At 52.9% G+C, this 26,726-nt stretch overlaps 2 protein-coding genes across 4 annotated transcripts in view; one reads left to right on the top strand and one right to left on the bottom strand.

Moving 5' to 3' along the window:
* Positions 1–26,726, bottom strand: part of LOC123369342 (maestro heat-like repeat-containing protein family member 7) — a 1,253,347-nt gene that overhangs the window by 567,070 nt on the left and 659,551 nt on the right. The gene's annotated exons all lie outside the window — the stretch shown is intronic.
* LAD1 (ladinin 1) lies at positions 812–26,098 on the top strand. Of its 2 annotated transcripts, none has more exons than XM_045014857.1 (10): positions 812–1,355; positions 9,112–9,243; positions 10,255–10,798; positions 11,396–11,545; positions 17,646–17,689; positions 20,107–20,179; positions 20,682–20,810; positions 21,362–21,451; positions 23,707–23,784; positions 24,492–26,098. In XM_045014857.1, exons 1-10 carry the CDS (start codon positions 1,318–1,320, stop codon positions 24,495–24,497), a joined length of 1,284 nt encoding a protein of 427 aa, XP_044870792.1. In that variant the 5' UTR covers positions 812–1,317; the 3' UTR covers positions 24,498–26,098. The 2 variants fall into 2 exon arrangements, with proteins under 2 accessions (XP_044870792.1, XP_044870793.1); XM_045014858.1 differs by having other exon boundaries at positions 815–1,355; positions 9,115–9,243.

The raw sequence follows: 26,726 nt of genomic DNA on the forward strand, positions 1-26,726 counted from the left end.
TCAATGCACAGTTAACCTGTGGGACTCACTGCCACAAAGGCCAGGAGGATTCCAAAGAGAATAGACATGGACATGGATAACAAGTGCAAGTTATTGTAGACGGGATACAAATATGTAAGTAATGTAAACCCTGATGCCTCTGGGAATAAATCAACCACAGAGGGCCGGATTTTCAGTAGAGACCAGCATCCACTGAGGCTCTCCACACGGATACTGAGAACAATAGAGAACATGCCCCACCCCCATGGAGAGCAATGGGAGACTTGGTACTTTTCAAAATGTGGCCATTTTATTCAACTGTCAAAGTGGAAGCTGAGCTCTTTGGAAATTCCCAAAGGGAGTTAGGCCCAGATGCAGAGTTATTTAGGCACCTATCTGCCTGTGAGGGGGAAACAATTTCCCTCGGAGGTTGGTTAGTCCATAACTGTCCAAGATTGGGGTTCCTTGAGAGTCCCCCTGAAGCAGCTCCTACTGGCCACTGTCAGAGACAGGATACTGGTTTGAGTGGACCATTAATAAAGTCAAATCCTTTGTATACTGGTGTATCCACTGCTTCTCCTGCATAGCTGCTGAGTTAGTTCCGGTGGTTTTTTTATACAAGCCACCCCCCTAAATAATAGGAAGATGTTATTGTTAAACCACACACATGGGCAGCCCCTACAAGAGATCTGAGCTCAGCTTTTGAAACTGACTAGATTTCAGGTGATGGGAGTCTCTTTAACTGCATCTTCTGAAAGCCCCTGCGGTGGAGGCTGCCTGTCCTGGTTAAATGGGCGGGGAGCCAGGTGACTGATTGACTATGCCTCCTCCCACTCACCTGGAGGGAATTCCACCTTTCCTACGCACTCAATCGAGAGAGGGAATTGAGGACAGAAAGCAAGAGGCTGGTAGAACAGGCTTCTGAGCAGGGAGTCGCCCCTGAAAACCGGGGCAACTTGGAGGGCTGGTGCACCGAGCGCGGGGGGCTGAACCCAGACCAAGTGGCCGGCCAAGAGTGGTTTGCCTGGCCAGAAGCTGGGTCACGCCCGCGCAGGGTGCCTTTTGTAAGGTGCTGCTAATAGACAAATTACAGCCTGTCAAGGTAGATAAGAGACCATGTGACACACCCCGGCAGTAAATGGGCTGCAGGCAGGGTAAAGGTGCATAGGGAAGTAAAGCAGGAGGGAAGGTGTAGGAGTCGGAGTCCCCTTTCCAGTTCCTCCGGGAGCCTCAAATCTGCGTCTTGCTGGCTCTAGGGATCTCTGCAGAGTGGGGTTTGAACCTGTCTTGATGTCTGGGGAAGTTCCCCCACTTCTTTGAAAGTCAGGGGGAGCCGGGATGTCTTTCAACAGGAAGAACTGGTCTGCGCTCTCTAGGTAGGTGCTGTGGTTTAATGGTTAACGCTTTCTGGCCCCTCCAGGGGGGTGAGGCAGGGTGGGCTCGGGGGAAAGGAAGGCTGTTAGCTCGGGACAGGTGGGGATGCAAGAGGAGCCATGTGCAGTAGCAGGTAAGGTTAGCAGCCTGGGTGACTTCAGGTTGGGTAGGACAAAACCAGCCCTGCAGAGCCTGGGTGGCTGTCAAGCTTCAAAAGGACAAGTAGCCACAGGTGATGCTGGAACTAGGGGTGCTGGGGGAGGGGGTGGTACCCCCTGATATGAAGTGGTTTCCATTCTATCCAGGGTTTGCAGTTTGGTTCAATGGCTCTCAGCCACCCCCACCCCTACCCCTTAGAAATTGTTCCAGCCCCCCTGTGAGCAGCAGCTGAAGGGGGGGAGAGGGACCCCCTGAGAAGTGAGCTGTGCAGCAAAGCTGAATGGGGCAGTTTTGCTCTGGAAAGTGACTCCTGAACAAACTGTAAAGGAGTCCTGTATTCATTGCATCCCAGCCACCCTGGCTGTAATCTGCTCTGTCTACATGCCGCTGGGTTTCTAACTCCCCACAGGCTCATCCTCGCATTGGAGAGCGGAGCCACTCTCCTGAGTGCTCATGTAGGGTCTCCACTCACAAAGGTGTAAGTGGGAGCAGGCTGTATTGGCTCTGTCTGTGCAGCACCCTGGGGCTGGGATCTTGGTGTTGAGGCTTCTAGATACTAACACAACACAACTCAAAACAATGACAGAGCTCTGTGTATGCTGGAAAGCTGGTCTCTTTCACCAACAGAACTGGTCCAACAAAAGATCTTGCCTCCCCCATCTTGTGTCTTGGATTTGTAAAGGTATTTAGGCACCCAACACCCATGGAAATGTCATTGATTTCAATGGGAGTTAGGCAGGTAAATACCCCTACAAATCTGCCTCTTAGTTGCTCTGTGCCTCCATTTCCCATCTGTATAATGGGGATAATAGTGCTGCAGGAGTGGATGTTTTATTGGGAGGGGAAAACCACACTTCAAATAGAAGTTTGGGGCTTGATGGATGAAGCTTGACCTCCCGCATCACACGTGAGCATAATGAGCCCTTCTGGTCTTGAAATCAATGATTCACTTTGAATTGCTCATGTGACTGTAAAATCTTTGATTGTTTCCCATGATGGCTAGTTACACTAAACACCCAATGAGGGAACAGAAAGAGTCACACACTGAAGTGGCTCCCTGTGTCAGGGTACCTGGTCCCACTGAATAAGGGGGTCTCTGCTTCCCACTCCTTTAGCCCCAGTGATCACCAAGGGGAAAGGGCTATATACTGGTGGCTTGGGAGGATGCTTTGGGGGAAGATTCTACCCCCAAGGGCCATAGAACTGGTGTGAATCCCATGCTGAGGAATCTTTCTGTAGTTCTCATGGTAACTAATCTTTTGATTTCTGGTTATAAACATTATCCCTGCAGGAAAAGCCTGTGCTTGCTTCAGCTGTCTGGCTTCTGCTGAGTCATTCCATCAATATACATGAATAAATATTAAAATTATTTACATTGTAGTAGTGCCCAAGACACTAGTCATGATGGGGCGGGGGCCTTGTTATGGTAGGTGCTGAACATACAAAGGAAGAGAGAATTCCTGCCCTGAAACAGCTCACAGTCTAAAATGGACAGGGCAGACAGAACAAATTGCCACCTGTGACTAGTATCCAATATACAATTTACTCTAAGCAGCTTAGTGTCACAAAGCCGGCAGGATTGTTTCTGTTCCCTCACTGGATGACATGTAACTACCAAAAATGACCCATGTGTTGACTTAACAAATTGTATCTGTGGACTAAGAATTATTCATGGCAGAAATTTGCAAAAAAATCTTTCTGATAATGAATAATTTGGAGATTCTTAAAATGGGATGGGGGGGGAATAAAAGATACATTGACTAGTGTAGTCCATTGCGGATTATTTAATCAGCTATAGTGAATAATTCTCTTGATGATGCATGAGCTAGAACAGAATACAGCTCACTCATCAACAGCCACTTTGGCTCTGTGGGGTTAAAAGGCATACAAAATACAACCAGCTTATTTTCATCAATAAAGGGTGATGTGCAGAGGACCAGGAAAAGCTCCACACCCCACTTAAATAATCCATCAGAAACTTGTCAATAACTGGGAAACCAGCTTCACAAAAATCAACATTTCAAAATTATTTCCACTTGGCAGGGTTTGAAACTGACCCATTTGAAGTCTCTCTTGTGTGTGAAATTGTCCATTATAGTTCTACCAAAATAACTTATTAATAAAATCATCAATGTTTATATTTAAATTTCTTTTGAATCTTACCAAAAACCCCAAATGAAGGCTTTGGTACAAGAGAGACTTTTGAAAACAATTTCTAAAGTATGATTAAGTAAACTTGTGGGGTGGGGGTGAGCATCTTGGGAGGAAAAAATGGTAAGATTCAGTTTTAAAAAAAAAATCTTGGACAAACTTTTCATGCAAAAACTTTCAACCAGCTCTAATATGAGCTTAGGTAGGTCTATAAGTGCACCATAGATCTGTGTCTGGCTCTCTACAGAGGGGTGGATTTCTTTCTAAGAGCCTTCTAGTTAAGGCTCCAATCCTGGAAAAGGTTATGCACATGCTTAAGTTGATCACAGCTGCAACTACTACTAATACCTAGCTCTATCATAGATCTCCAAGTGCTTTACAAAGGAGGTCAGTAGTAGTATCCCCATTTTACAGGTGGGGAAACTGAGGCAAAGGAAGGTGACCTTGCCCAAGGTCACCCAAAAGCTAGTGGCAGAGCTGGGAATAGAATCTAGATCTTCTGAGTCCCATGCCGGCACTCTGTCTACTTGGCAACAATGTCAAGTCAATACTAGTCAAGTTTAGCAGGTGCATAAATGCTTGCAGGACCTAAATGTGCAACTGAAGGTCAGTACAATGACTATAACATCCTGTGCAGTAGAGCACAATTTTGCACATCTAAGCAACTGATTGATTATGAGTACAAAAAGGGGGGGGGGGAAGAGAGCTCAGTGGTTTGATCATTGGCCTGCTAAACCCAGGGTTGTGAGTTCAATTCTTGAAGGGGCCATTTAGGGATATAGTGCAAAAATCTGGCTGATCTAATTGGGGATTGGCCCTACTTTGAGCAGGGGTTTGGACTAGATGATCTCCTGAGGTCCCTTCCAACCCTGATATTCTATGATCTAAAGCCCAGTAATCTCCATGGGATTGGGATCAGGCCCAAAATGCAGTCTGGAAACCTAGCTGTGTGTGCAGTAATTCAAAGACATGCAAAGCACCATCAGAAGGATTACACAGTAGCCAGCTGTCTTTTTCTTTTAATTAAGGATGGTGAGGCAGGAGGATCAACTTGCTTCCAAAGTGCAAGGGCTACAGGAGTGAATGTCGGTAGATTAAATCTGGCTATGAATCACTGTAGTTTGGTGTCAATGTCTAGTGAACATTGTATCTTTCAGACTTGGGTTATTGTAAAAGAGGGTGGGGCCATCTTTTTGCAATAGGAAAAAAAAAAAGAAAGGGAAGGGTGCATGACTCATGCATGCTACAGCAACGAGCTCATTCAGTTCCTTGCCTCGAATTCTGGTGCCATTTCTCCTCCTTCTTTTTCCAAGGGAGGGCAGGTAACTTTCTACCTAGAAAGTCAGGTTTGCAAGCTCAGTGGCTGAGACTTGTAGCTTCTTAAACACTCTTCTCCCCTCCCAGCCCACTGGCTCTCTGCTTCTGCTTTTCTCCTCACCCTGTCATTCTAGCCTTCTCCTTCCCCTTCCCCTCCCCACACCTTGCAGCCTAGGAACGGGGAGTTGGGCAGAGAGGAAATGTGTAAAGGTATAGCGCTGCCACAGCAATTGTTAACCTGCACAGTGTGACAGCTACAACTCCCAGGGTTTGCAATGGCATTAATACTAGGCTAGGCCTGTTTCTGATCCCATTGACTCCAATGGGATCAGGATTGAGCCCACTTCCACTTGAATGTTTTAAATGTAAAATTTGGGGCCCCCCCAAGTTTAGAGTCTGCAAAAACCAAGCTTGTACTAAACCATTAACCACACGCCATTCCCATGGTCTTACTATCTTCCCTTTTAAAATCAGGGCCGTCCAGAGGGGGGGGCAAAGGGGGCAATTTGCCCCGGGCTCCGCAAGGGCCCCCAAGAGAACAGCGGAGGCTCATGCCTCCGCCCCTCTCCTGGAACCTCAGCACATCAAGCGGTGTGTCTCCGGCGGAGCCCCTGAGCCCCGCCCCGCTCCGAACCACGTGGTGAGGGGGTGGGGCTGGGAGCTCCGGGCTGAGCTCAGCTCCCTCCGCTCGGCGTGGAGCTCCCAGCCCCGCCCCCTCACCGTGCGGCTCGGAGCGGGACGGGGCTCAGGCCCCGCCGGGGACACGCTGCGGCTGTCGGGCGAGGCGCTGAGACTCCGGGTGAGGAGGGAGCCGGGGGTAAGAGGCTGGGGCCGGGGCGGGGGGGAAGCGGGACCCGCTGCCGCCGAAGCGCAGCCCGGTCTTCGGCGGCGGGGGGGCCCTTCCGTTCTGGGACCCGCTGCCGAAGTGCCCCGAAGACCCGCGGCGGGGACTCTCCCCCGCCGCCGAATTACCGCCGAAGACCGGGCTGCGCTTCGGCGGCGGGTCCTGCTTCGGCGGTAATTCGGCGGCGGGTCTTCGGGGCACTTTGGCGGCGGGTCCCGGAACGGAAGGGCCCCCCGCCGCCGAAGACCCTGGGCCCCCGGAATCCTCTGGGCAGCCCTGTTTAAAATACACTCTAGTGGAAACACTTCCTCACTTTTTTTTTTTAAACAAAAGCGTATTCCCAGGAAGAGGTTGCAACCCAAAACACTGCAGTGCTGTGAAATGCGAAAGAATTGAAGAGGGCAGGCCAGGGTACTCCAGCTGTGGTCTGTAGATTGCTGTTGGTCAGAGAAATACGTGCTGGTGGTCTGTAGAGAGCTGTCTGGTCACCTGATGTTGGCCTCTCCTGCTTGTTTCTTGCAACTGCATTGCATTTAAAGGCAGACAAAAATACACCCATACCACCTTGCCACTTAAATGCCTAGTTTCCATTAGGCCATTACACAATGGTGAATGGCAGGGGAGCTGGGGAGCGTATCAGCTGATGAATCAAGATGTGGCCTACACTATTAAAATGTCTGAGATCTTCTGTAAAGAAGGAAATTGATTATAAGCAAAAATGAAACTGACTTGTGATTTCATCATTTGAGGGCTTATCTGTGTGGGGGAAGTTCTACCTGTTATAAACTGGTATAATTATATTGGTATTACTTAAACTGATTGCATTATACTGCTATAACTCCCTCCGTGGCCGCTCCTATTCTGGAATAGGAGTGGCTTTGTCAGTTTAAATCACTTTCAAAGTAACATAAACCAAACGGAGGCTTTGTCTACACTACGCAGCTTTTAGCAACACAACCATGTTGCTAAAAGTCGGGTAGTGTAAACACTGTTTGTTGGCACTTTTGCTGATAAAGTACTTCCACCCCCTACAAGCAGGGTTTGCGTTCTCAACAGGAGAGTGATCCTGCCAACAACAAGATGTTTATACTGCCCCGTGCTGCAGCAAACTTTTGTCTTGGGGGGGCCTTCTTTAAGCACCTGTGAACAACAAAACTTGGCAGTGTAGACACAGCCTGAATAATGACCCTCTTATACAAGAATAAGAGTGTCCACGTGAGAAGTTCTCTTGGTTTAAATTCAAACCTCAGGTTATACTGGTATAACTTTTCTGTGTAGATGAGCCCTGCGCTGAGTCGTGCAAAAAGTCAACAAACAGTATCTGTGGTGGAAAACCAATTTGATTTTTAAAATTCTTTGTTTTAATGATCTCCGGCATTATTTGCAGCACAGTGTGGGACGGAGTGAGTGTGTGTGAGAGAAGGCTGAAAAAATATGCCAATTATTTTTGGTGGAAAATTTCAAAACTTATGTGGGATGGGGGGGAATAAAAACTGTTTTTCTTGGTGTCAAAAGCTTTAATTTTTTCTTAAACTTTTTTATTGAGAAAACTACAGTTTGTGCTTAAAAACGGAATCTTTTACCAAAAGGATTTTTTTAGTGCTAAAAAAAAAATCACTTTGATTGGAAAGCCATTTTTCAGTTGTGTTTGGGGGCGGGGGTGAGATGATGGAATACTAATAACCTCTAATTCCAGGCAGACCTGGTAATGATGGTTGCCTGACACCTTCCATTAGAAGAGCTTGTTTTTCAGTTGCTTGTAACTTTTTTTTTTTTTTAACCATACTTCAGCCATTCAGATTAAAATTTTTCATCCCAGGAGTCTACCTTTTGTCTGAATTTTTGTTTTCGTAAGTTTAAGGAAAAAGGGTTCAGTCATTTCTGAGACAGTGCAGGGAGGGAAGAAAATACATTTTGCCCTTTTTAAAAAAAAAATAAATAAATCTTAGAACTGTTCCATTAAGAAGCTCTAGCACCAACATGATTGGAGCAGGGCCTTGAAATTTTGGCAGGGAGTTGGCCTCTATGCCAGGGTTATAGGTGTTGCTCTTCCTGTGAAAATCCACCCAAACTTGGCCAAGTTTTGAGTCTAAAAACATCCCAGTTTAACAAACCTCTAGTGAGCGGTGTTGGTCTCCAAAAATACTGTCTGGACCGAGTATGCTCCATCTGCTACTGAGCATGCATCAACCCAGGGATTGAGCAGGACTGGTCCTGCAATTGACTGTCAAGGACTACAAAAAGTACCAGGTGCAGGATTTGAGATCAGGGAATCTGTCTCCTGTGCTCACAATGTCCCTCCCTGCTGGTTCCTAGGAGAAGCAAGAAGTTTCCTTCCTGAAATGTGGAGGAGTGAGGAGCAGAGACTTGCAAGACAGATGGGGATGTGGGGTTGGCAGGGAGGGAGAGAGATAGGGAGGGATTTTTGCTAGAAGCAGGTGTGATGCCAGGGAAAGAGTCTGTGCCCACTAGAGCAGGTTCCCCTGCAGACCTTGGACTGGAAGCCCAGATACCAGAGTTCTAACCTTGCTGATGACGCAAATTGGGGGATCGTATGGCATCATGTGATGGAACTTCTGGTTTGCTTATATCAGACTTAAAGATCTTAATGTAGAGAAGTTACATTAAAGGAACACTATCGTTCAAAGTCAAGCACTTAATTTTGGTATTTCCCAATGTTTACAGTAGCCTGTTCCTGTGTAGGTGTCAGGATTACACAGCACGCATGATTAGATCTATGTAATCCAGTTTGTATTTCTGCTCCTGTTTTCCATCCTCCCCCAGCCGATACCCACTGGGGCGGGACACCGCCATGTATCTGACTGGGATGCTGTGCCACTGGCCAATTGCACCCTGCTGTACAGCTCCTCCTTGACCCTTGGGGTGCTCACTTGCACTCTGCAAGCTCAGAGAGAGGTCCCCTGGTTGGTACGCTCCTACAGTGACCCAGCCCACTCATATCTGACTGGCATGTTCTTGTATGCAGTGTTGTTGTAGCCATGTCGGTCCCAGGATATTAGTGGCAAGGTGGGGAATCTTTTACTGGACCCACTTCTACTAGTGAGAGAGACAAGTTTGACCGGGAAACCCTACCCATAGGAACCCTAACCCTAGCTCCAAGTGCCCTACCCTTAGGAACCCTAACCCTAGGATGGTAAGTCCTACCCTTAGAAACCCTACCCATCAGAGCTTGCAGAGTGCTTTGTGTCTCTCACCAGCAGAAATGGGTTCAATATAAGATGACCTCACTTCCCTTGTCTCTGGTACACCCTTGTCTCCTTTCCAAGCAGCCTGGCCAGGCAGAGGACTCTGGAGGATGAGGAGGAACAAGCGAGAGAACGCCGGCGGAGAGACCGCAACCTGAGCTCCACCACCGACGTGGAGGATGAAGCCCTTTCCCCTGTGCAGGATACCAACAAGTAGGCAGTGGAGAAGTGGGAGTGAAGAAAGGTTGTTACCTGGGACTGTAGTGCCGGCATGGCCTGGAATGCTGCACACCCACCCGACTTGTCTTGCTCTGCTGGGCTGGAGCCAAAGTCCACATCTCAGTGGGAGTCCTCCCATTAAATGGGTCTTGGATCAGGGCCGTGGGGCAGTTAAATCCAGGTTCAATTCATGGCTCTGAGAACCAGAAGGGTTTAGTGGCTAGAGTAGGAGACTGGGTGACAGGGCTCCTGGTTTCTGTTCCTGACTCTGCCACCAAGTCATTATGTGACCTTGGGCAAATCACTCCCCCGTGCCTCAGTTTCCCCAAGTGTAAAATGGGGATAGCAATATGCTACTTTGCCGATCCTGTTGGGAGCTGCGGAGGACCGATGCAATAGAATGATTAATCACTGTAGCTTATGATACAAAGCTGAAGGCTAAGATCTTCAAAGCAGTCCAGGGGGAATTAGAGACACACATTCCATTGAAATTACCCATCCAAATTGCTCTGGACTCTTCTGAAAATCTTAACCCCTATATTTTAATTTGAATCCACTGGTATAAATACCTTCCTCCACCTGCTCTCCAAACACCCTTCTTCCTCGCCTGTTGCCCAAGACGAAGGGCAGGATCCCGCCCTCTTCAGAGCAAGCTAAGGCCGCCCTGGATGCTGTTCCCAGGAGAGTAGAGCAAGTGGCTCTGCCTCCCCATGGTGCTAGCTCAGTGCTCCCAGGGCCGAGGGATGGAGGCTGATCTGGGACATAGCAGCAGAGCATTGTGGGGGCTCCATCAGCTGTATAGGACAACCTATGCCTATGCCTGCAGAATAGGGATTCAAAGAGGGGTAACCATATGTGCAGGGTGCACTGGGATAAAATGGGGGGGCTCTATAGGTGTTAATCTGGCCTCTCTCAGCTGGGCTGGATTCACTTGCTGTCTAACAAGCAGCCTGCCAGTGCCCCTGGATGTCCAAGGGTGTCAGTGCCCTCTGTCTGTCGCTGCAGGCTACGGCGGCTCAAGGAAGCAGAGCCACCAGCGGCAGCCACAACCGAAGAGGAGGTGTCCGAGCGGAAGCTCACAGCGGTGCTGAGACCGCAAGAGATCAGGAGGCAGAAGTGGCAGGTGGAGAGCTCAGAAAACCTCAGAAAGGAGAAGGAGCAGCCAGACAACTGCAGGGAGCCAGACATGGGAGCAGGCCGCCTGGAGGCAGCCCCGTGTCAGGGGTCAGCTCGGGGGAAAGCCCTGGCAGGGGAACAGCACCAGGGGCTGGCCCAAGAGCCGACGGGCCCAAAGGCAGAACAATGTCTGGAGTTGGCTCTGGAGCAGAAGATCCTGGTAGGAGAACAGCATCAGGGGTTGGCTCAGGATGAGAAGGACCTGATAGCTGACAAGCCCCCGCAGGAGCCAGAGGTGACGGGAGGCCAGCCCCAGGGATCGGCTCGGGAGCAGAAAGACCGTAGTCACCTGGAGGTGAAAGTCTTCTCAAGGGGAGGAAGCCGCATAGAACAGAAACCAGACTCCCCAGTTACTCGCCCCTCCAGCCAGCAGGTGAGAGGCATGTTCGTGGCGCTTTACCAGCCGTCTCACGACACTTGGGATTTTTCCCCTAAAAGCCGCAGAATCTCAATGGCAGCAAGGTACCTCTGAGGACCTGCCTTGTGAGTATCCTGGCTCCTGTTTAAAAAAGGAGCTGGCGTCAAACCTTCTGGAGAAAAGTTTGAGAACGTGAACTGGGTGCGACCCAAAGGCTCCAACGCTAAACAGCAAAGAGCCAGGAACACGTTCATTTAAAAATCCTGACTTGGATCCTGCACTTGTGCCTGGAAAGAGCAGTGCTGCCAAAAGGGATGGGGAAGGGGGGTTGCTTCCCCAACTCTAGAACTCTGCCTCTAGAGGGGAAGCGGGTACTGGCACTATTTCATCATTGAGCCAAACCTTGAGCCCTCACATTGGCCTCAGTGGTGATTGGGCGTAGGGAGGAGCTTGGGGTTTGGCCCATCCAGTCGGGGTTCCTGCGGGCTGGGCTGTTCAGGTGCTTGGTGGATGTGCTGAACCCCCAAGTGTTGCTCCCGGCTCTCATAGCCACGGCCGGAAACCTTCCTGCTGGCTCTTGACTGATGTGTGTGGGGTGTGTTCCTCCCTCAGGATACAGCAAGGAACCCCCCCCGGGCTCAGGAAACAGCAGGGTCACCCTCCACCCAGGACAGACCCGGAGGCTCCTCAGTTGCTTCCCCCACTCAGGTCACCTACTGCAGCTCGTTCAAACGCATCAGCCCCAGGACGGTCTCTTTCCGGGTGAGTGCTGAAATGGGCAGGGAAAAGTGGCCCTTCAGGCAGCAGAAGCCAGGTTTATTCTAGCTGTATGGGAGAGGCTTCCTCCAGCTGTCCTCAGCAGGAATAGTTTGCTCAGTTCTCTGAAGGCTTGGGGGCTTGCAGAGTCCATTCCAGCGGGCACAGAGATCCAATCCCAGGTTTTTCTCCTTTTGAGGCTGCACCTAGAGTCCAGGTGGCTAGAGCATAGGAGGCAGAGGCCCTTGCATGTGGGTGCTGCAGTCCTGCTCAGATTATTTTCCTCTCTAAAGTCCAGTCCCTATGGGTGCAAAAATCCAGTCCAGGTCTTCTCCTTCCCATTATTACTTAGAATCTGCTCCAGCTGGGCTCAGGTTATTCCAGATCTCCTCCTCCTTGTGGCATTTACTGGAGATGCAGAGGTGTGTGTGTTCTGCATCTGAGACTCGGGAAGCCCCATCACAAGGATCCAGGGGACCATGGGAGTTTGGAGAAGCTGGAATTGAAGCGCTCGGTCCCGTGGACCACAGAGGCGCTGCCAGTCTCTGCAAAGGGCAGTGCCCAGCCAGATCACTGGTCATGGCTCTGCCTCAGGTTCCCCAAAAGGGCCTTGCAGTGCAGGCCATGTTCTTCCCTGCTGCAGCTCCAATGAGTGTGGCCCCAAAGGTCTATGAGCGCAGCATGCCAGCTGCTCGACTTGTCTGTCCTGTGCCTTCAGTCTTCGCATTGTGGAATTCTGCTCAGGACTCCCAGACCCAGCAGCTGCTGTGCTGCCCCTCAGCCTGGGCAAGTGTGAGCTTTGCTGCTGCTAAGCTGTGGGTCTGCTCCCTGCCCCACCAGCCTCTCTGCCTGGCTAGCAAACACTTCAAGACTCAGCCAGTCTAAACACTGCCTTGTAGGTAACAGTGAATCCCAGCCCTCGGGTTCCCCAGATGCTGCCCTGCCATGTCCAGTGCCTCTTCCTGGATACTCACAGGAATCAAGTTCGCTGCCTCCAAAGACACCGAGCACACACCAGTCTGTGTTATCTTAGCTTCTCTTCACCTTTGTATAACAGCACTGAGATGGCTCATAGTAAAACTAAGAAAAAGCTTATCAACAAAGAGATTTAAGTGATATTAAGCAAGAATAAGAGACCACCATGGTTACAAACACCACAAAGCACGCTTTCTAGTGACTGCAATTCAACGTTAGCAAGTTACAATCTTTGGCCAAGCAATGTCCTTACGTGCCTTCAGTTTCCATTATCCTGAGCTCTCCAGATTAGAGGCTCCAACTTTTATAGGTCCAGAGGGTGCTGTACACTTATGTACCCCCTAAGTCAGGCATCCTCAACCTCTTTCTTTCTTTTAATACCCTATTAAAAAGTCCACAGCCCACCCTTGCTACAACAACTGTTTTTTCCGCACATAAAAGCCAGGGCTGGTGTGAGGGGTAGCAAGCAGGGCAGTTGCCTGGGCCCCATGCCACAGGGGCCCCAGTGAAGCAAGTTGCTCCAGGCTTCGGCTTCAGCCCCAGGTGGCAGGGCCCTGAGCTTCAGCACCCCCTCCCCCCCCACACACACAGTGGGGCTTTGGGTTTTTGTCCTGGGCCCCAACAAGACTAACACTGGCCCTGGTTGTTGAACCCCCCTGAAACCTGCTAGTGGCTGCCCTCAGGGGGCCCCAGACCCCTGGTTGAGAACCACTGCCTTAAGTGATAGCTAAGGGGAGCAGAAAGACATTTTAGTTCTGTTACCCCAAATCCATTGTCTCTCTCTCAAGCTAGGAAAGATTCCTTGGGTGCAGATTCTGTCCTCAGGCGTGACTGTTAAACAGTCCTCTTCCCTGCCTGATAGCTTTGTTTACCTTATATGTAAATACCCACAGGCAGAGGCCAATGAAAGGACATGTCTATACTACGGGATTATTCCGATTTTACAGAAACCGGGTTTTTAAAACAGATTGTATAAAGTCGAGTGCATGCGGCCACGCTAAGCACATTAATTCGGCAGTGTGCGTCCATGTACCGAGGCTAGCGTCGATATCTGGAGCATTGCACTGTGGGTAGCTATCCCGTAGCTATCTCATAGTTCCAGCAGTCTCCCCCGTCCATTGGAATTCTGGGTTGAGATCCCAATGCATGATGGGGCAAAAACAGTGTCATGGGTGATTCTGGGTAACTGTCGTCACTCAATCCTTCCTCCGTGAAAGCAACGGTAGACAATCATTTCGCGCCCTTTTTCACCTGGATTGCCCTGGCAGACGCCATAGCATGGCAACCATGCAGCCTGTTTTGCCTTTTGTCACTGTCACCGTATGTGTACTGGATGCTGCTGACAGACGCGGTACTGCAGTGCTACACAGCAGCATTCATTTGCCTTGGCAAGGTAGCAGAGACGATTACCATGTAAATTGGCGATGAGATGATGGTTATCAGTCATTTTGCACCGTTTGCATTTGGAAATTGGCGATGACGGTTATCAATCCTTTTGTACTGTCTGCTGCTGTCATGGGTGCTCCTGGCTGGCCTTGCTGAGGTTGGCCGGGGGCGCATGGACAAAAATGGGAATGACTCCCTGGATCATTCCCTTCTTTGTTTTGTCTAAAAATAGTCAGTCTTGCCTAGAATATGGGGCAAGTGTACTAGAGAACCAGAGAGCACAGCCGCTCCGTGTCAGAGCCCCAGAGATCCCACAGAAATGAAGAGCTGCATGCCATTCTAGGGGGTGCCCCTGCAACAACCCCACCCGTTGCTTCCCTCCTCCCCCAACCCTCCTGGGCTACCATGGCAATGTCCCCCCATTTGTGTGATGAAGTAATAAAGAATGCAGGAATAAGAGACACTGACTTTTTTAGTGAGATAAAATGAGGGGGAGGCAGCCTCCAGCTGCTATGATAGTCCAGGCAGGACATTAAAGGGTGAGGGGGGAGAGGAGCGCACCCTCCCACTGCTATGATAGTCCAGGCAGTACAGAATCTTTTCTTTAGACATGAAATGGGGGGGGGGGGGGCTGATGGAGCTCAGCCCCCAGTTGCTGTGATGAGGACCGTTACCAAGCCTTCTGTACCGTCTGCCGGGAATGACCAGGAGTCATTCCCATTTTTACCCAGGTGCCCCCGGCCGACCTCACCGAGGCCAGCCAGGAGCACACTCAGGCTACTGCTGATGATGATGGATAGCAGTCATATTGTACCATCTGCCACCAGGAAGGGGATGCTGGTGTTCAGCGCTGCAGCACCCCATCTACCAGCGGCATGCAGTAGACATAGGGTGACATTGAAAAAAGGCGAGAAATGATTTTTTTCCCTTTTCTTTGGGGGGGGGGGAGGGTGTGAATTGACGACATACACCCTGACACACCCAGGAAAATGTTTTTGACCCTTCAGGCATTTGGAGCTCAGCCAAGAATGCAAATGCTTTTTGGAGACTGCGGGGACTACGGGATAGCTGGAGTCCTCAGTACCCCCTCCCTCCCTCCATGAGTGTCCATTTGATTCTTTGGCTTTCCGTTACGCTTCTCATGCAGCACTGTGCTGAGTCCCTGCTGTGGCCTCTAACTATCATAGCCTGGAGATTTTTTCAAATGCTTTGTCATTTCATCTTCTGTAACGGAGCTCTGATAGAACAGATTTGTCTCCCCATACAGCGATCAGATCCAGTATCTCCCGTACAGTCCATGCTGGAGCTCTTTTTGGATTTGGGACTGCATCGCCACCTGTGCTGATCAGAGCTCCACGCTGGGCAAACAGGAAATGAAATTCAAAAGTTCGTGGGGCTTTTCCTGTCTACCTGGCCAGTGCATCCAAGTTCAGATGGCTTTCCAGAGCGGTCACAATGGTGCAATGTGGGATACTGCCCGGAGGCCAATACCGTCGATTTGCGGCCACGCTAACCCTAATCCAACATGGCAATACCGATTTCAGCGCTACTCCTCTCGTCGAGGAGGAGTACAGAAATCAGTTTAAAGAGCCCTTTATATCGATATAAAGGGCCTCATTGTGTGGACGGGTGCAGGGTTAAATCGGTTTAACGCTGCTAAATTTGGTTTAAACGCGTAGTGTAGACCAGGCCTGTGACCCAGCTGGACAGACAGGTACCGTATTTTTCCGTGCATAAGACGCCCCCATGTATAAGACGCCCCCAACTTTTCTAACCCCAAATTCAGGTTTTTTGTTTTGTTTTGTTTTCTTTGCCGCTCCAGCCGCGCTTCAGCTGTCCCCCCCGACTTTGCCGCTCAGGCACAGGAAGAGAACGCCGAGGTAGGGGTAGAGGGACCGAGGAGGGCCATGCGCCCCGGCTGGTCCCCGGCCGCCCGGCTCCTGCCCTGGCCCCGCGTCCCCGGCCGCCCGGCTCCTGCCCTGGCCCCAGCCGCCCAGCTCCCCGCGTCCCCAGCCGCCGGCCCCGGCTCCCCGCGTCCCCGACCCACCGGCTCCCGCGTCCCCCCGGCCGCCCGGCTCCGGTAGTGCGGTCCGGGCACTGAAGCGGCCGCGACCCCACCTACCCGCATGCCCGGCTCCGGACACTGCCCGGCCCCGTGGCCCCAGCCGCCCGGCCCCGGCCCGCGCTCCCAGCTCCCAGCCGTGGCTGGACTTGAGCGCCGCCAGCCACGTGCAGGCAGCGCGATAAGGGGGCAAGGAGGGGGTGTTGGAGAGAGGGCAGGGGAGTTCGGGGGTGGGGGGGTGGATAGGGGTTGGGGGGGTCAGAGGGCAGGGAACAGGGGGCTTACTTCTGTGTATAAGACTACCCTCAATTTTTAGTCTAAGGATTTTAGGAAAAAGTATAGTCTTATCACACGGAAAAATACGGTAAATACGCATTCTTTTGTCTAGAGCAGGCTGGGTCTAGGCTCTGTCTTGCAAACACCTTTAAGAACCTGTTTCCAGAACACATCTGTAACTGTTTGTTCAAAACCTGTACACGCATCACTCACCGGGTTTTTTTTGGGGGGGGACAAGCCTGTCCTCAATTAACACAAGTTTTAGAAACATGTTGAGGCAATGAGCGAGCCAGGCCTGACGTAAGTTATGGCATGGTGGGCCCTCTGCCAGTTGGCACTGAGGGACTTGCAGGGTCACACCCCTCCGAAGCAGTGATCTTTGCAGACTTTGGGAGATGAAGGATTGTAATCCTTTCTTCTCCTGGCTCATGCTGTCCCAGATATGGGCATTTCCTGCAGCACATGCTGTACTGACCCCAGGACTTCCCAAGCTGAGTAGCTAGTGATGCTGTAGGGCAGTTTGGCTCTGCGGAATTGAGCAGGGGGCAGTTCTGTGCTGAAAAATGTCCAGTGTATGTGCTGGTATCAGTCCTGCCGGGGAAGGGTTTTCATATGGATGGATTGCCTGGATCCAGAAGGAGAGTAGCTAGAACTGTATCTGTTGGAACGGAGTCTGGGTGCTGTTGCCAAGCAGGTTTTAGAGCAGTTTCTGCAGGGATGGCCTTTGGCACAGGATGGAGAGGTGCCACCTCTCCATCAGGATGTCTGGCCATTAAGTCCTTGTTCTTTGGAATTGCGGGGGCAGGAGGATGAGGTATGCTGGTCGGGAAGGGGGGTGTGCAGTGAAGGAAGAAAAAGAGGACATTTGAGGGCAGGGGGAGGAAGGAAAGAGAAATGGTGAGGCCAGAGGGATGGAGATATGCATGGGCTGTGGAGGAGGGAATAGACTGAGAGCATCTTTGGCGCAGAGTGGAAACCGAACATGTTCTTGGTCCAGGGTTCCACCGTACCTTAGCCAGCCCCAAGGGGAGGGGACCAGGTTCCAAAGTGATTGGAACTGACCCACGTTCTCACTCAGACCAAACCTTTCCTGAAGTCTGATGATGATGGGAACTTTTCTGTCATGTTTGAAACACTCTCTTCTCTCCCCTCTCCAGCCCCCCCCCAGGTGTGCCATGGTCCCGGTTAGGATCTGAAGCAGAAGGGGTTCTGGGGTCCAGATTGCTCACATGGCTCAGAGAAGCTACCAAACATTGCTCTGTGCCAGGGTGAATGTCTGAACTCTGGGAGACATGGGGATGAGCAGGGCTGTGTGAACTTTCCCAGCCCTGGGAAGGGGGCCTTCTCCCAGCCCGTCTCATGCCCTCCCATTGTTCCACATCTCATCTCCTTTGCTTGCATTTCCAGGTGATCTCAAGAAAAGACAAGGAAGAAAATGCATTAACCAGAAGGTCAGTGGGTTTTACTTGTATTTCTGGTAATGTCACGAAGCTGCTAATCACTCTGACGTTCCTCCACCAGCGGCCATCCAAAGATCTCAAAGCATGCCCTAAACTTTAATGAATTAATCCTAGTACATCACCTCTGAAAATGGGTATCCTCACTCCCCCGGACTTGCACAGCAAATCTAGTGACTGTTCTTACTCCTGAAATAGAAGTCAGCTCTCCTCCCTGCACCTCTTTGTTCATTAGGCCTCACTGTTGTACACGAGGAGGGGTGTTTGGATGGCCCTGGTGAGAAGATCCAGATAGCATATTTTGTCTGTCCGAGTCCTCCTATTTTATTGTCTGGCTATTGGCTTATACTGTAGCCCTACTGATCAGACCCCTATTAGTGCTTCCTACTAACCAGGCCCAGACTGCACCTTGGCATTTCAACCCTATGCCAAGTTTACCCCAGCACCTCTGTGTGGCAGGGCCTGGCCAGAGTCAAAGACCTCTTGTGGAATTTGGGAGTGTCTCCTTCCCCTTGCAGGAGACCTGCCCTCAGTGCATCATTGTGTGATGTGTTGTCATTTGGCTTCACTGGAGTGGTTATCTATGGTGACCTGGTCCTGCTCCCATGGAAGTGGCTGGCAAAGCTCCCATTGGCTTCCATGGCACCAAAATCCGGGCTCATAGTCTGTGCAGTGCCAGAGAATGGGAAATAGTATTAGGCAAATAGCAAATGTGCTGAGCACTTGGCTCTAGTGGTGACACCTCCACTGTGCTCCTTCCAGAAGTGGATTCATATATGAACTTCTTGGGTTGAAACTGACCAAAGCAGGAGACTCCTTTTAGTAAAGTCTCTCCTCTCTGGGCTCAGTTCTCCTATCTCACCCTACTGTAAATCAGGAGAAGCTCCATCCTCAGTGGGTCTCTACTGGAATAAAACTGATGTGAGATCAGAATTGGGGTCCCTTGACTTTATCAAATACTGAATGTCAGTGAGGGGGAGTCCTGCACTGAGGACAATGCAAAAAAAGGGGTGGGGGAGGAGAGCGGAAGAGCTTCCTCTGAAAACAGTGACTGAAAATCTGCTCCCTGATGAACAGAAGGGAACCAGACAAATGTGAAGTCTATTTCTCTTCCAGTGAAACAAACCCAAGATCAAACCTTCTCTATCAAGGAAACACCCAAAGAATTCCAGATTTTTGCCTCATTTCAGCCCCATAAATGACTCCTGGGGTGGAAACAGCTGGCTGGGCAGAGAGGCTGGTGTGTCAGGGAGCTGACATGCAGCTTAGCTGAGCAGAGAGAGGATACTGGGGCAGTAAGAGGCTGGGGAGCCAGGGAAGTGGTCTCCAAACAACTGGGAGAGAGATGGAGATATTTGAATTAGATGGTATGAGCCAAAGTTGTCATGTGCGTATGTTGCTGTTTGACAATGTGCATTCACCACCGTTTTGTGACTATACTAATTACACCTGTGCAATGAGTATAAATGTAATGGAGAAGTTCTCTCACTGATCACCGGGGGGGTGGGGTGGGGGTCACGATTCCCTCCCCAGCTGGAGGGAATGGGGGAGACAACACAATGTGAAGAGTAACTGGTACAGGGCCTTCATTATCCCTGGGGGACCCAGAGAATCCTGGAAGAAGCAATTGTTGTGATGGTGTCTCTTGACCCTGGTCATCCGTGTTCTGGATCTGATGAAGGTTGAAGCCGGCTCTCTGGGTTTGAGGACAGAGCAGGGGTAGGGTTCTGAGTTTGGGTCATGAACAGCCAGAGACTGGAGTCTGGCAAATCTGGGTCTCATGATGTTCCCTGATAGGTAAAGTACTATTACAGCCTACATCTGCTTCCCATCTCTTTGGGCATAGGATGGCACCATGTGTAGGGCGCTTGCCTGGGACTTTGTTGACCCAAGTTCAGTTCCATGCTCTGCCCCTAGATTTTTCTGCATAACCTTGGGCAAGATCCTCAAAGGTATTTAGGTGTCTAATTCCCATTGTTCCACTGTGGCCTCAGTTCTGGAGCTGTACAGTGTGAGGATGATAGAGGTGCCATGCCTCCCCAGGGCAGCTTGTGAGGATGGATCCATCAAAGATGTGCTCAGATTTGGTAACGGGCTATGTCGGACATCTTAAACTACTTAACTGGCTTTAGTGTAGTAATATGATAAGTGAAGCTAAAATATTTTATCCCCATTTTATGAGGGAGAAACTGAGGCAGAGAGGGAAATGGCATTGCATCATGTCTCCCAGTGAAGAGCTGGGAATAGGCACTTGGTACCATGGTATAAGAGCCTGAATGGAGTAGAACCCAGCTCTCCTGGTGCCAGATAGACCTCCCCCAACCCTGCCTGTCACTAGGCAGATGTTGCCATGGCATGAAGGATGTTGGGGGATTTCACTCTGCTCTTTTCTATCCCTTCCCCCTCCCCAGTGCCAGTGTGAGACTTCCAGCCAATAGCATCAGGCTCGAGGAGAAACTGGAGAAATACACCTCAGCTGTGCAGGTAAATGGATCCCCGAGGTAATGGGGGAGGGGACCCTTAGCCGGGGAGGGCCGGGCCTGCAGGCCTTGTGAATGCCCAGCTAGTTCTGTGGTCTCTAGGTGGATATGGGTGGCTTCTGAGCTCTGCATGGTTGTGCAGTGTATGACCTGGGGAGAAGGGGAAGCAACAGGGAGTCAGGGAGAGTCTGTCACAAGATCTGAGGGCAGGGGCTGGGGAAGAACCTGCCTAGCCAAAGGGGAGTAGGGACCCGCCTCAGCCGTTCACACAGAAGGAGTGGGGCCACTCCCATTCCTCCCCCAGGCAGGTGATGTGGTAAGAGGGGAGGGGAAAATGACAGGGGGCTGGGATGAGAAACTGGGCTGCCCTTCATTCATGCACTGAGAGACCCATGAGGAGTGGTGGGGGGAGGGGGGAGGGTGTCAGCCTTGGCACGACCAGGCCAGGCCCCCTACATGAATCTAGGGTTCTCTAACACAAATGGGTCCTGTCTCTCTGCTCCTAGCGATCCGAGGTGAAGTCACCTGTGACCATGCCAAGAGGCTTCCTCCCGTCCTTGGAGGGTGTGGCCAGCAAGCGCAGCATCTTCGAGGCCAATGCCCCCAGCAAAGCTGATCCAGCCCCTGTCAGAAAGGTGAGGGCTGAGGTGGGACTGAGCATGGGCTGGGGGAGGGACCCCCGTGAGTCCCACCGTTTGCAAACCCCACCCCCATCTTCAGGTAGGGGGCACTGGGCAGATGGTGGGGGAGACTCGAGGTGGAGGAATCCTCAGGGTGCAGAACTGACACAGCTGGTCCCTCAGCTCAGTAGCACCTGCCAGGCAGAGGCTGGGTGCTGCATGTCCTGGTGGATCCTCCTCCAAGCGGCTGCTGGCTGGGACCCCATGTGGCAGGTGCACATTTCCTTTGCAGCTCCCCAGGCTGGCTGCATGGCCAAGGGCTCCCCTGCAGCAAGGCGGGTAAAAAGCTGGCCGAGGCGCCTTCCAAATGGTGCACTGTAGGAATGCTCCACACAGGTCAGCAGGTGGCGCCCTGCCCTCTGAGTTGCTCTTGTTTAGCACAGGAAGTGAGGGGTATGGTCACCATTGCTGCTCGTGCTAAGCTGGAAGTGTGTTGCACCCCAGGAGTGGCTGCATTCCAGTGGTAGGTAACGTGCAGTCTTAACTCTGGTCCTGTTTTGTGGCAGGAGAATTTGAGGCTCCCTGGCGTGGTGACGTCTCGCATCAACCTGTGGATAAGCAGGGCCCAGGAGCCCAGCAAGGATGAAAGAGTCAAGGTATCGGCTGTGCTGGGGTATTGCACTAAAGTGCTAGTGCTTTGGGACCCCGCATCGGGGAGCAGCCAGGTCATGATGGCAATTGCAGAGTGGGCCAGATCCTGCTGACTGGAACTGTTTGTAGACTAGCGTGGGCTATGTTCCAGCAGGATTTAAGTCCTCTGCACCCCTTCAGCAGCTCCAATTTGAGCCACTTCATCTGCCTTAGAGTTTCCCACCTGGTGGGATTTTGAGGCTCCTCCGGGAACTCATGGTTACACTAAAATCCCAAGCAGAGCCCTGGCTTCTCCACAGACTCCAGCAAAGAATTATTCCCTCTGCCCCCTCCCCCGCCCCAAGGGGGTGCTGGCAGTCTGCAGTGAACAGGCCCCACACCAGGGCTGCCCAGAGGGGGGGGCAAAGGGGGCAATTTGCCCCGGGCCCCGGGCTCTGCAGGGGCCCCCAAGAGAAGAGCGGAGGCTCCTGCCTCCGCCCCCCTCCGGGAGCCTTAGCATATCAAGCGCCGAGTCTCCGGCCGAGCCCCTGAGCCCCGCCCTGCTCAGAGCGGCGTGGGGAGGGGGCGGGGCAGCTGCCTCCGCTCGGCGTGGAGCTCACAGCCCCGCCCCCTCACCACACGGCTCTGAGCGGGACGGAGCTCAGGCCCCGCCGGAGACGCGCTCGGGTAAGAGGCTGGGGGGGGGGGGGAAGCGGGACGGGACCTGCCGCCGCCGCCGAAGCGCAGCCCGGTCTTTGGCGGCGGGGGGCCCCTTCTGTTCCGGGACCCGCCGCCGAAGTGCCCTGAAGGCCCGCGGCGGGGACCCCCCCCCCGCCACCGAATTACCGGCGAAGACCGGGCTGCGCTTCGGCGGCGGGTCCCGCTTCGGCGGTAATTCGGCGGTGGGGGGCTCCCGCCACGGGTCTTCGGGGCACTTCGGCAGCGGGTCCCGGAACGGAAGGGCCCCCCGCCGCTGAAGACCCCGGGCCCCCGGAATCCTCTGGGCGGCCCTGCCCCACACTGAATGCCCTAATCACAAAGGCTCACATGCAGTGAAGCCCTTGCTGGGAGGCTGCTTGTGGACACCAGACTAGCCACAATTCCTCAGGGACCTTGCGAAAATCCCTCTGCAGGGCTGGCGGGTCTGCAGGGTTGGTGGGTCTGCACATGACGAGACAGGCCATGGGCGGGGACAAGGGCGGCTCCAGGCCCCAGCACGCCAAGCTCATGCTTGGGGCGGCATGCAGCGGGGGGCACTCTGCTGGTCGCCGGGAGGGCGGCAGGCGGCTCCGGTGGACCTTCCGCAGGCGTGCCTGCGGGCGGTCCACCAAAGCCGCGGGACCTGCGGACCGCGGGACCAGTGGACAGGTCCACCGGAGCCGCCTGCTGCCCTCCCAGCGACCAGCAGAGCGCCCCCCGTGGCATGCCGCCGTGCTTGGGGCGGCGAAATGTCTAGAGCCACCCTTGGGCGGGGAGGGGGACTGGGGATTCGCTGCTCCATGCATTATCCCCACAAACCCTACAGGGACTTCTGCAGACACTAGCTCTTCCATGCACCACCCTTGTGCTGCAGTGGTTACCTGGGCATCCCTTGGCAGTGGGACTCTGCCGGAGACCTGTGGCCATAGCAGTGGGGAGCTTGGCGGGAGGTCCCTCTGGCAGAGCAGCACACAGGGCTTTTGAATGGATGACAGCTGGTCTCTGCAGATCAGGGTGGCTACTAATATATATAGGAATGGTGCAGCGGCGTTTACATGGGTGTTTGCCTGCAGATGGGAATCTGGGTCCAAGATCTCTGCTTTTGCCTGTGCTGCAATGAAGCTGCGTTCTGCTCAGACTCCATCAGCTGAGCCGGGGGCACCAAGGGCTGATCTCTTATTGCAGTGCCAGGGACTAGCTGAGTTTGCCAATGTCGCAGCCACGCCTGCTCCTGCCCCAAATGCCCCTCCCTGCCGAGCTGATGGCTCTGCACCTGCTGGGGAGACATGGGGGGCATTTTGGGAGGGGTTTCACAGCTGCCTTATGTAAAGTGATTGTCCTGCAGCCATCCAATTCCTGCCCGTTAGCCTAGTTTGGAGCAGTTCCAATGTTGCTAATGTAATAGCCTGGATTTGCCAATCCCAGCACCCAAAGGTTTGGATCTGATCTGAACCGCTTGGGTCTGTTTGATCCAGGGTTCTGGGTCAGGCCCATCTTCGTTTTAGACCGATGCAATGTTCCGAGCAGTGTCGTCTGTGCTCAGAGCAAACCCTTGCACAGCCTGTTCCTCCTCTCCCTGCAGGACACTGGGAGAACCGACAGCGCGACAAAGCGCAACCTCTGGGCCAAGCGGCCTGACGACTCCTCCAGTGACACCAGGGTAAGAGCAGAGGGAGCATGGAGCTCGCTCACGTTACCTGCCTGGATTGTGCCGAGGGCCAGTGGCTGGAATCTCCCACCAGAGCAGCACAAAGTAGCCAAAGCAAGGGCCAGGACCTGTCCCTTAATGGCCACCAGCTCACCAAGCGCGTGCCTGGGGTGGCAAGCTGCCGGGGGGGGGGGGTGCCTGCCGGTTGCTGTGAGGGCCTTCAGCAGCATGCCTGCGGGTGGTCCACCGGTCCTGTGACTTCAGTGGCAATTCGGCAGCAGGTACACCGAATCCGCGTTACTGGCGGACCTCCCACAGATGTGCTACCATAGGCTGCCTGCCTGATGTGCTTGGGGCAGCAAAATACATAGTCGCCCCTGATGGCCACAATGCAGAGGTCTGAATGCACAGGCTGGCCTGCCTCGCTGGGGGTGATGGGAGGGGCAGCAAAGAGGAACTGGTAGTAGGGGAACTTGCATAGAGGGTGGGTCACAAGGAGGCAGGAGAAGAGATGATGTGGTGGGCAGGAAATTAGGTGTGTCATGGGTTGGGGAAGAGCTGGGCAGCAGCTGAACATGACTAGGGAGCGCGGTGATGGTGGTTTGGGTGTGTTAGAAGGGGCTAAAGCTCAGTGCAGACACTGATCATGGTAGTTCAAAGCACCTTTCTCTCTGCTGCAGCCTCTGGCCCAGCCTGATGATGCCCTTTGTCTCTTTCAGCTGTAACACTACAAGACTCCCTGGGGATAATCTCTTTCTTTGATGATCAAAGCCTGGCCCTATGCAATCCTCCAGCATCCCTTCATGGCTTGGCTCTGAGCATCTCCATCCCATAAGACCAACCCTGCCTGGAGACCCACATCCTGCTTTCCTCTTATGGAACTGGGGGTTTTGGGGGGTCTCTTACTTCTGACTGGTGGATGGGAAGGAAGAAGCTTTGAAGATGACTTGTGTCCTGCTGTCCCATCCCACCACCCGTTCTAGCTATGATGTATCAAAGCCATGAGTGCTGTCCACATTGGTGGTACGAGATCTTTGCTGCCCTGTCCCTGGACAATGCTTCGGCGTCTCCAGTTACTCTGCGCTATGACACATGCTGTACCTGCAACAGACTGAACCAGGGAACCCGCACCCGGCTGCTAAACCCAGCTCCAGAGCGTTGCTAGCAGCGGCCAGGCTTGGGCCATTACAGCGTTGCCCCTGTAGGTCCCTAGTTAAAAGCCAGCCTAGGCTTCCTACAGTGGTAGCTATAGGTAGCAGTGTTGGCTGGCTGAGGGAAGAGCTGTCTCAGCTCAGTTCCTAGCTCAGCAGAAGGTCCCAACACAACCATCCTTCAGCAGAGGGGCCATGAGGCCTGACCTCTCCTCCCCCACTAGAAGACCTCCCTGTACGTCAGGGCTCAGGTGTGTTGGCTGGGTGCACCGCACCCAGCCAAACTGCTGCTGGCATGCAGCTTATGGAGGATGTCTGCTGCAAGGTGTGGCGTTTGTTGGGCCAGATCCATGGGGTTGCCTTGGTTGGCACTGCTAAGCATCTGGCCAAGAACCTGTCACTGCTTCATACCCCATCCATTCACACGTGCACCACACTGTCTCTCCCCCTGGACACTCTCACTGGGGCTGTCCCGGGGGAGCGGTGTCTGCATCATCCCTGGTTTGGTGTCAGAGGCCAATGGCCCCTTTAGCTCCCTTACACCCAGCGTGTCACATGGGAGGGTGGCAGTTCTCAACCATTCCCATGCTAGCCCCCCCGGCCAGGACCCCTCTCCCATTTAGCAAGGGAGGCCCCTTGGCAATTCTGGCCCTTAGTGCTGGGGCTCTCTGCCTAGAGGCCTGTCTGCACCTGGGATGGCTGCCGGGAATTCCCAGACCCTGTTCACCCACCCTCACAAGAGCCTGCCCATTCTTATCCTTCCCTTCGTTGTATGGAACCGTAAAGCTGCTCTTAATGTGACGGGCCCGAACCAAAGCCCTGACTTGCGTGCCCCTGCACTCCCCAGCTGCGGCCTGGAACCCTCTCCCAGGAGCACTGCCCTCTCTTAGGCTGGGGAGGGGCAGGGGCAGCTTTAGGACACTGGGGAGGGAGCACAGGAGAGAGTCCCTACAGTGGCAGTGTCCAAACGCCTCAGCCCGAAGAGCAAGCACCTTAGTGCAGAAAGGCTGAGAGTTGCTTTAGCAAACCCTAGGCTGGCAGGTTTTTTAGCTTGAGCCTCTGTGCTTTTCAGGGCTTCCCCAGGCTCCCCCTGGATCCACTCTCACCCCGCTGGCTTCGAAAGGAACCTGCTGCTTTTGATATAACTTTTTCCTAATAAATGGCGCTTTCTTTAAGATGCTCCTGGTCTCAGACTGTTCTGGAGTTGGTGGGGAGGAGGAGGGGCTTGCTGTGAATTGCTCTGGACAATGAGGCAGATGAGCTGCTGGCCTCTGGAGAGCGGGGTGGGGGTCGGTGGGACTTGATGTGGGACCCTCAGCCATAGGGCACTTATAGGCCTGGGTGTGGCCCCTCCATGCTTTAAGGGCTGTGGGAGCAATGAAGTCCTGTGGGTATTTTCCAGCTTGAGAGCTTCAAGTTTGACAGCAGCAGTGTTATGTTTGCCATAATGGGCCAGGAATTCAGTGGCTCCGAGAGAGCTAGTGGTGGTGGTGTTTTGGGTCCAGCTGGGAGTGAGGACTTGTCTCCTGAGAAAGCTGGCTCTGATCTCCAGGCAGCCCTATGGAATTTGGCTGAACATCCTGGCTTGCTGGTGCTTATATGACCCAAACCTTTGACTGGCCCTGGGGCTTTCTGGGCCTAGCACAGGGTATGGGGTGTCATGGGGCAAGGAAGCAGCATGGGATTAGCCACAAGCTGGGGTTTGGAGGCGAGCATCCAAGGTCTAAAACCCACGCCCCCTCCAGGCAAAAGCATTTTGCTTATCGGAGTTCTGGCCACTTGAAAGTGACAGCTGGCTGGCTT

Source organism: Mauremys mutica, chromosome 4 (genome assembly GCF_020497125.1).
Source record: "Mauremys mutica isolate MM-2020 ecotype Southern chromosome 4, ASM2049712v1, whole genome shotgun sequence".
Lineage (NCBI taxonomy): Eukaryota > Metazoa > Chordata > Testudines > Geoemydidae > Mauremys > Mauremys mutica.

What these genes read in the sequence shown, in the direction of transcription:
- LAD1 (XM_045014857.1), top strand. Translation starts at nt 1,318, where the DNA reads ATGTCTTTCAACAGGAAGAACTGGTCTGCGCTCTCTAG. An exon ending in CCTGTGCAGGATACCAACAA is followed by an intron (nt 9,244 to 10,254) that starts GTAGGCAGTGGA and finishes CTGTCGCTGCAG; the next exon opens with GCTACGGCGGCTCAAGGAAG. An exon ending in GCAAGGATGAAAGAGTCAAG is followed by an intron (nt 21,452 to 23,706) that starts GTATCGGCTGTG and finishes CTCTCCCTGCAG; the next exon opens with GACACTGGGAGAACCGACAG.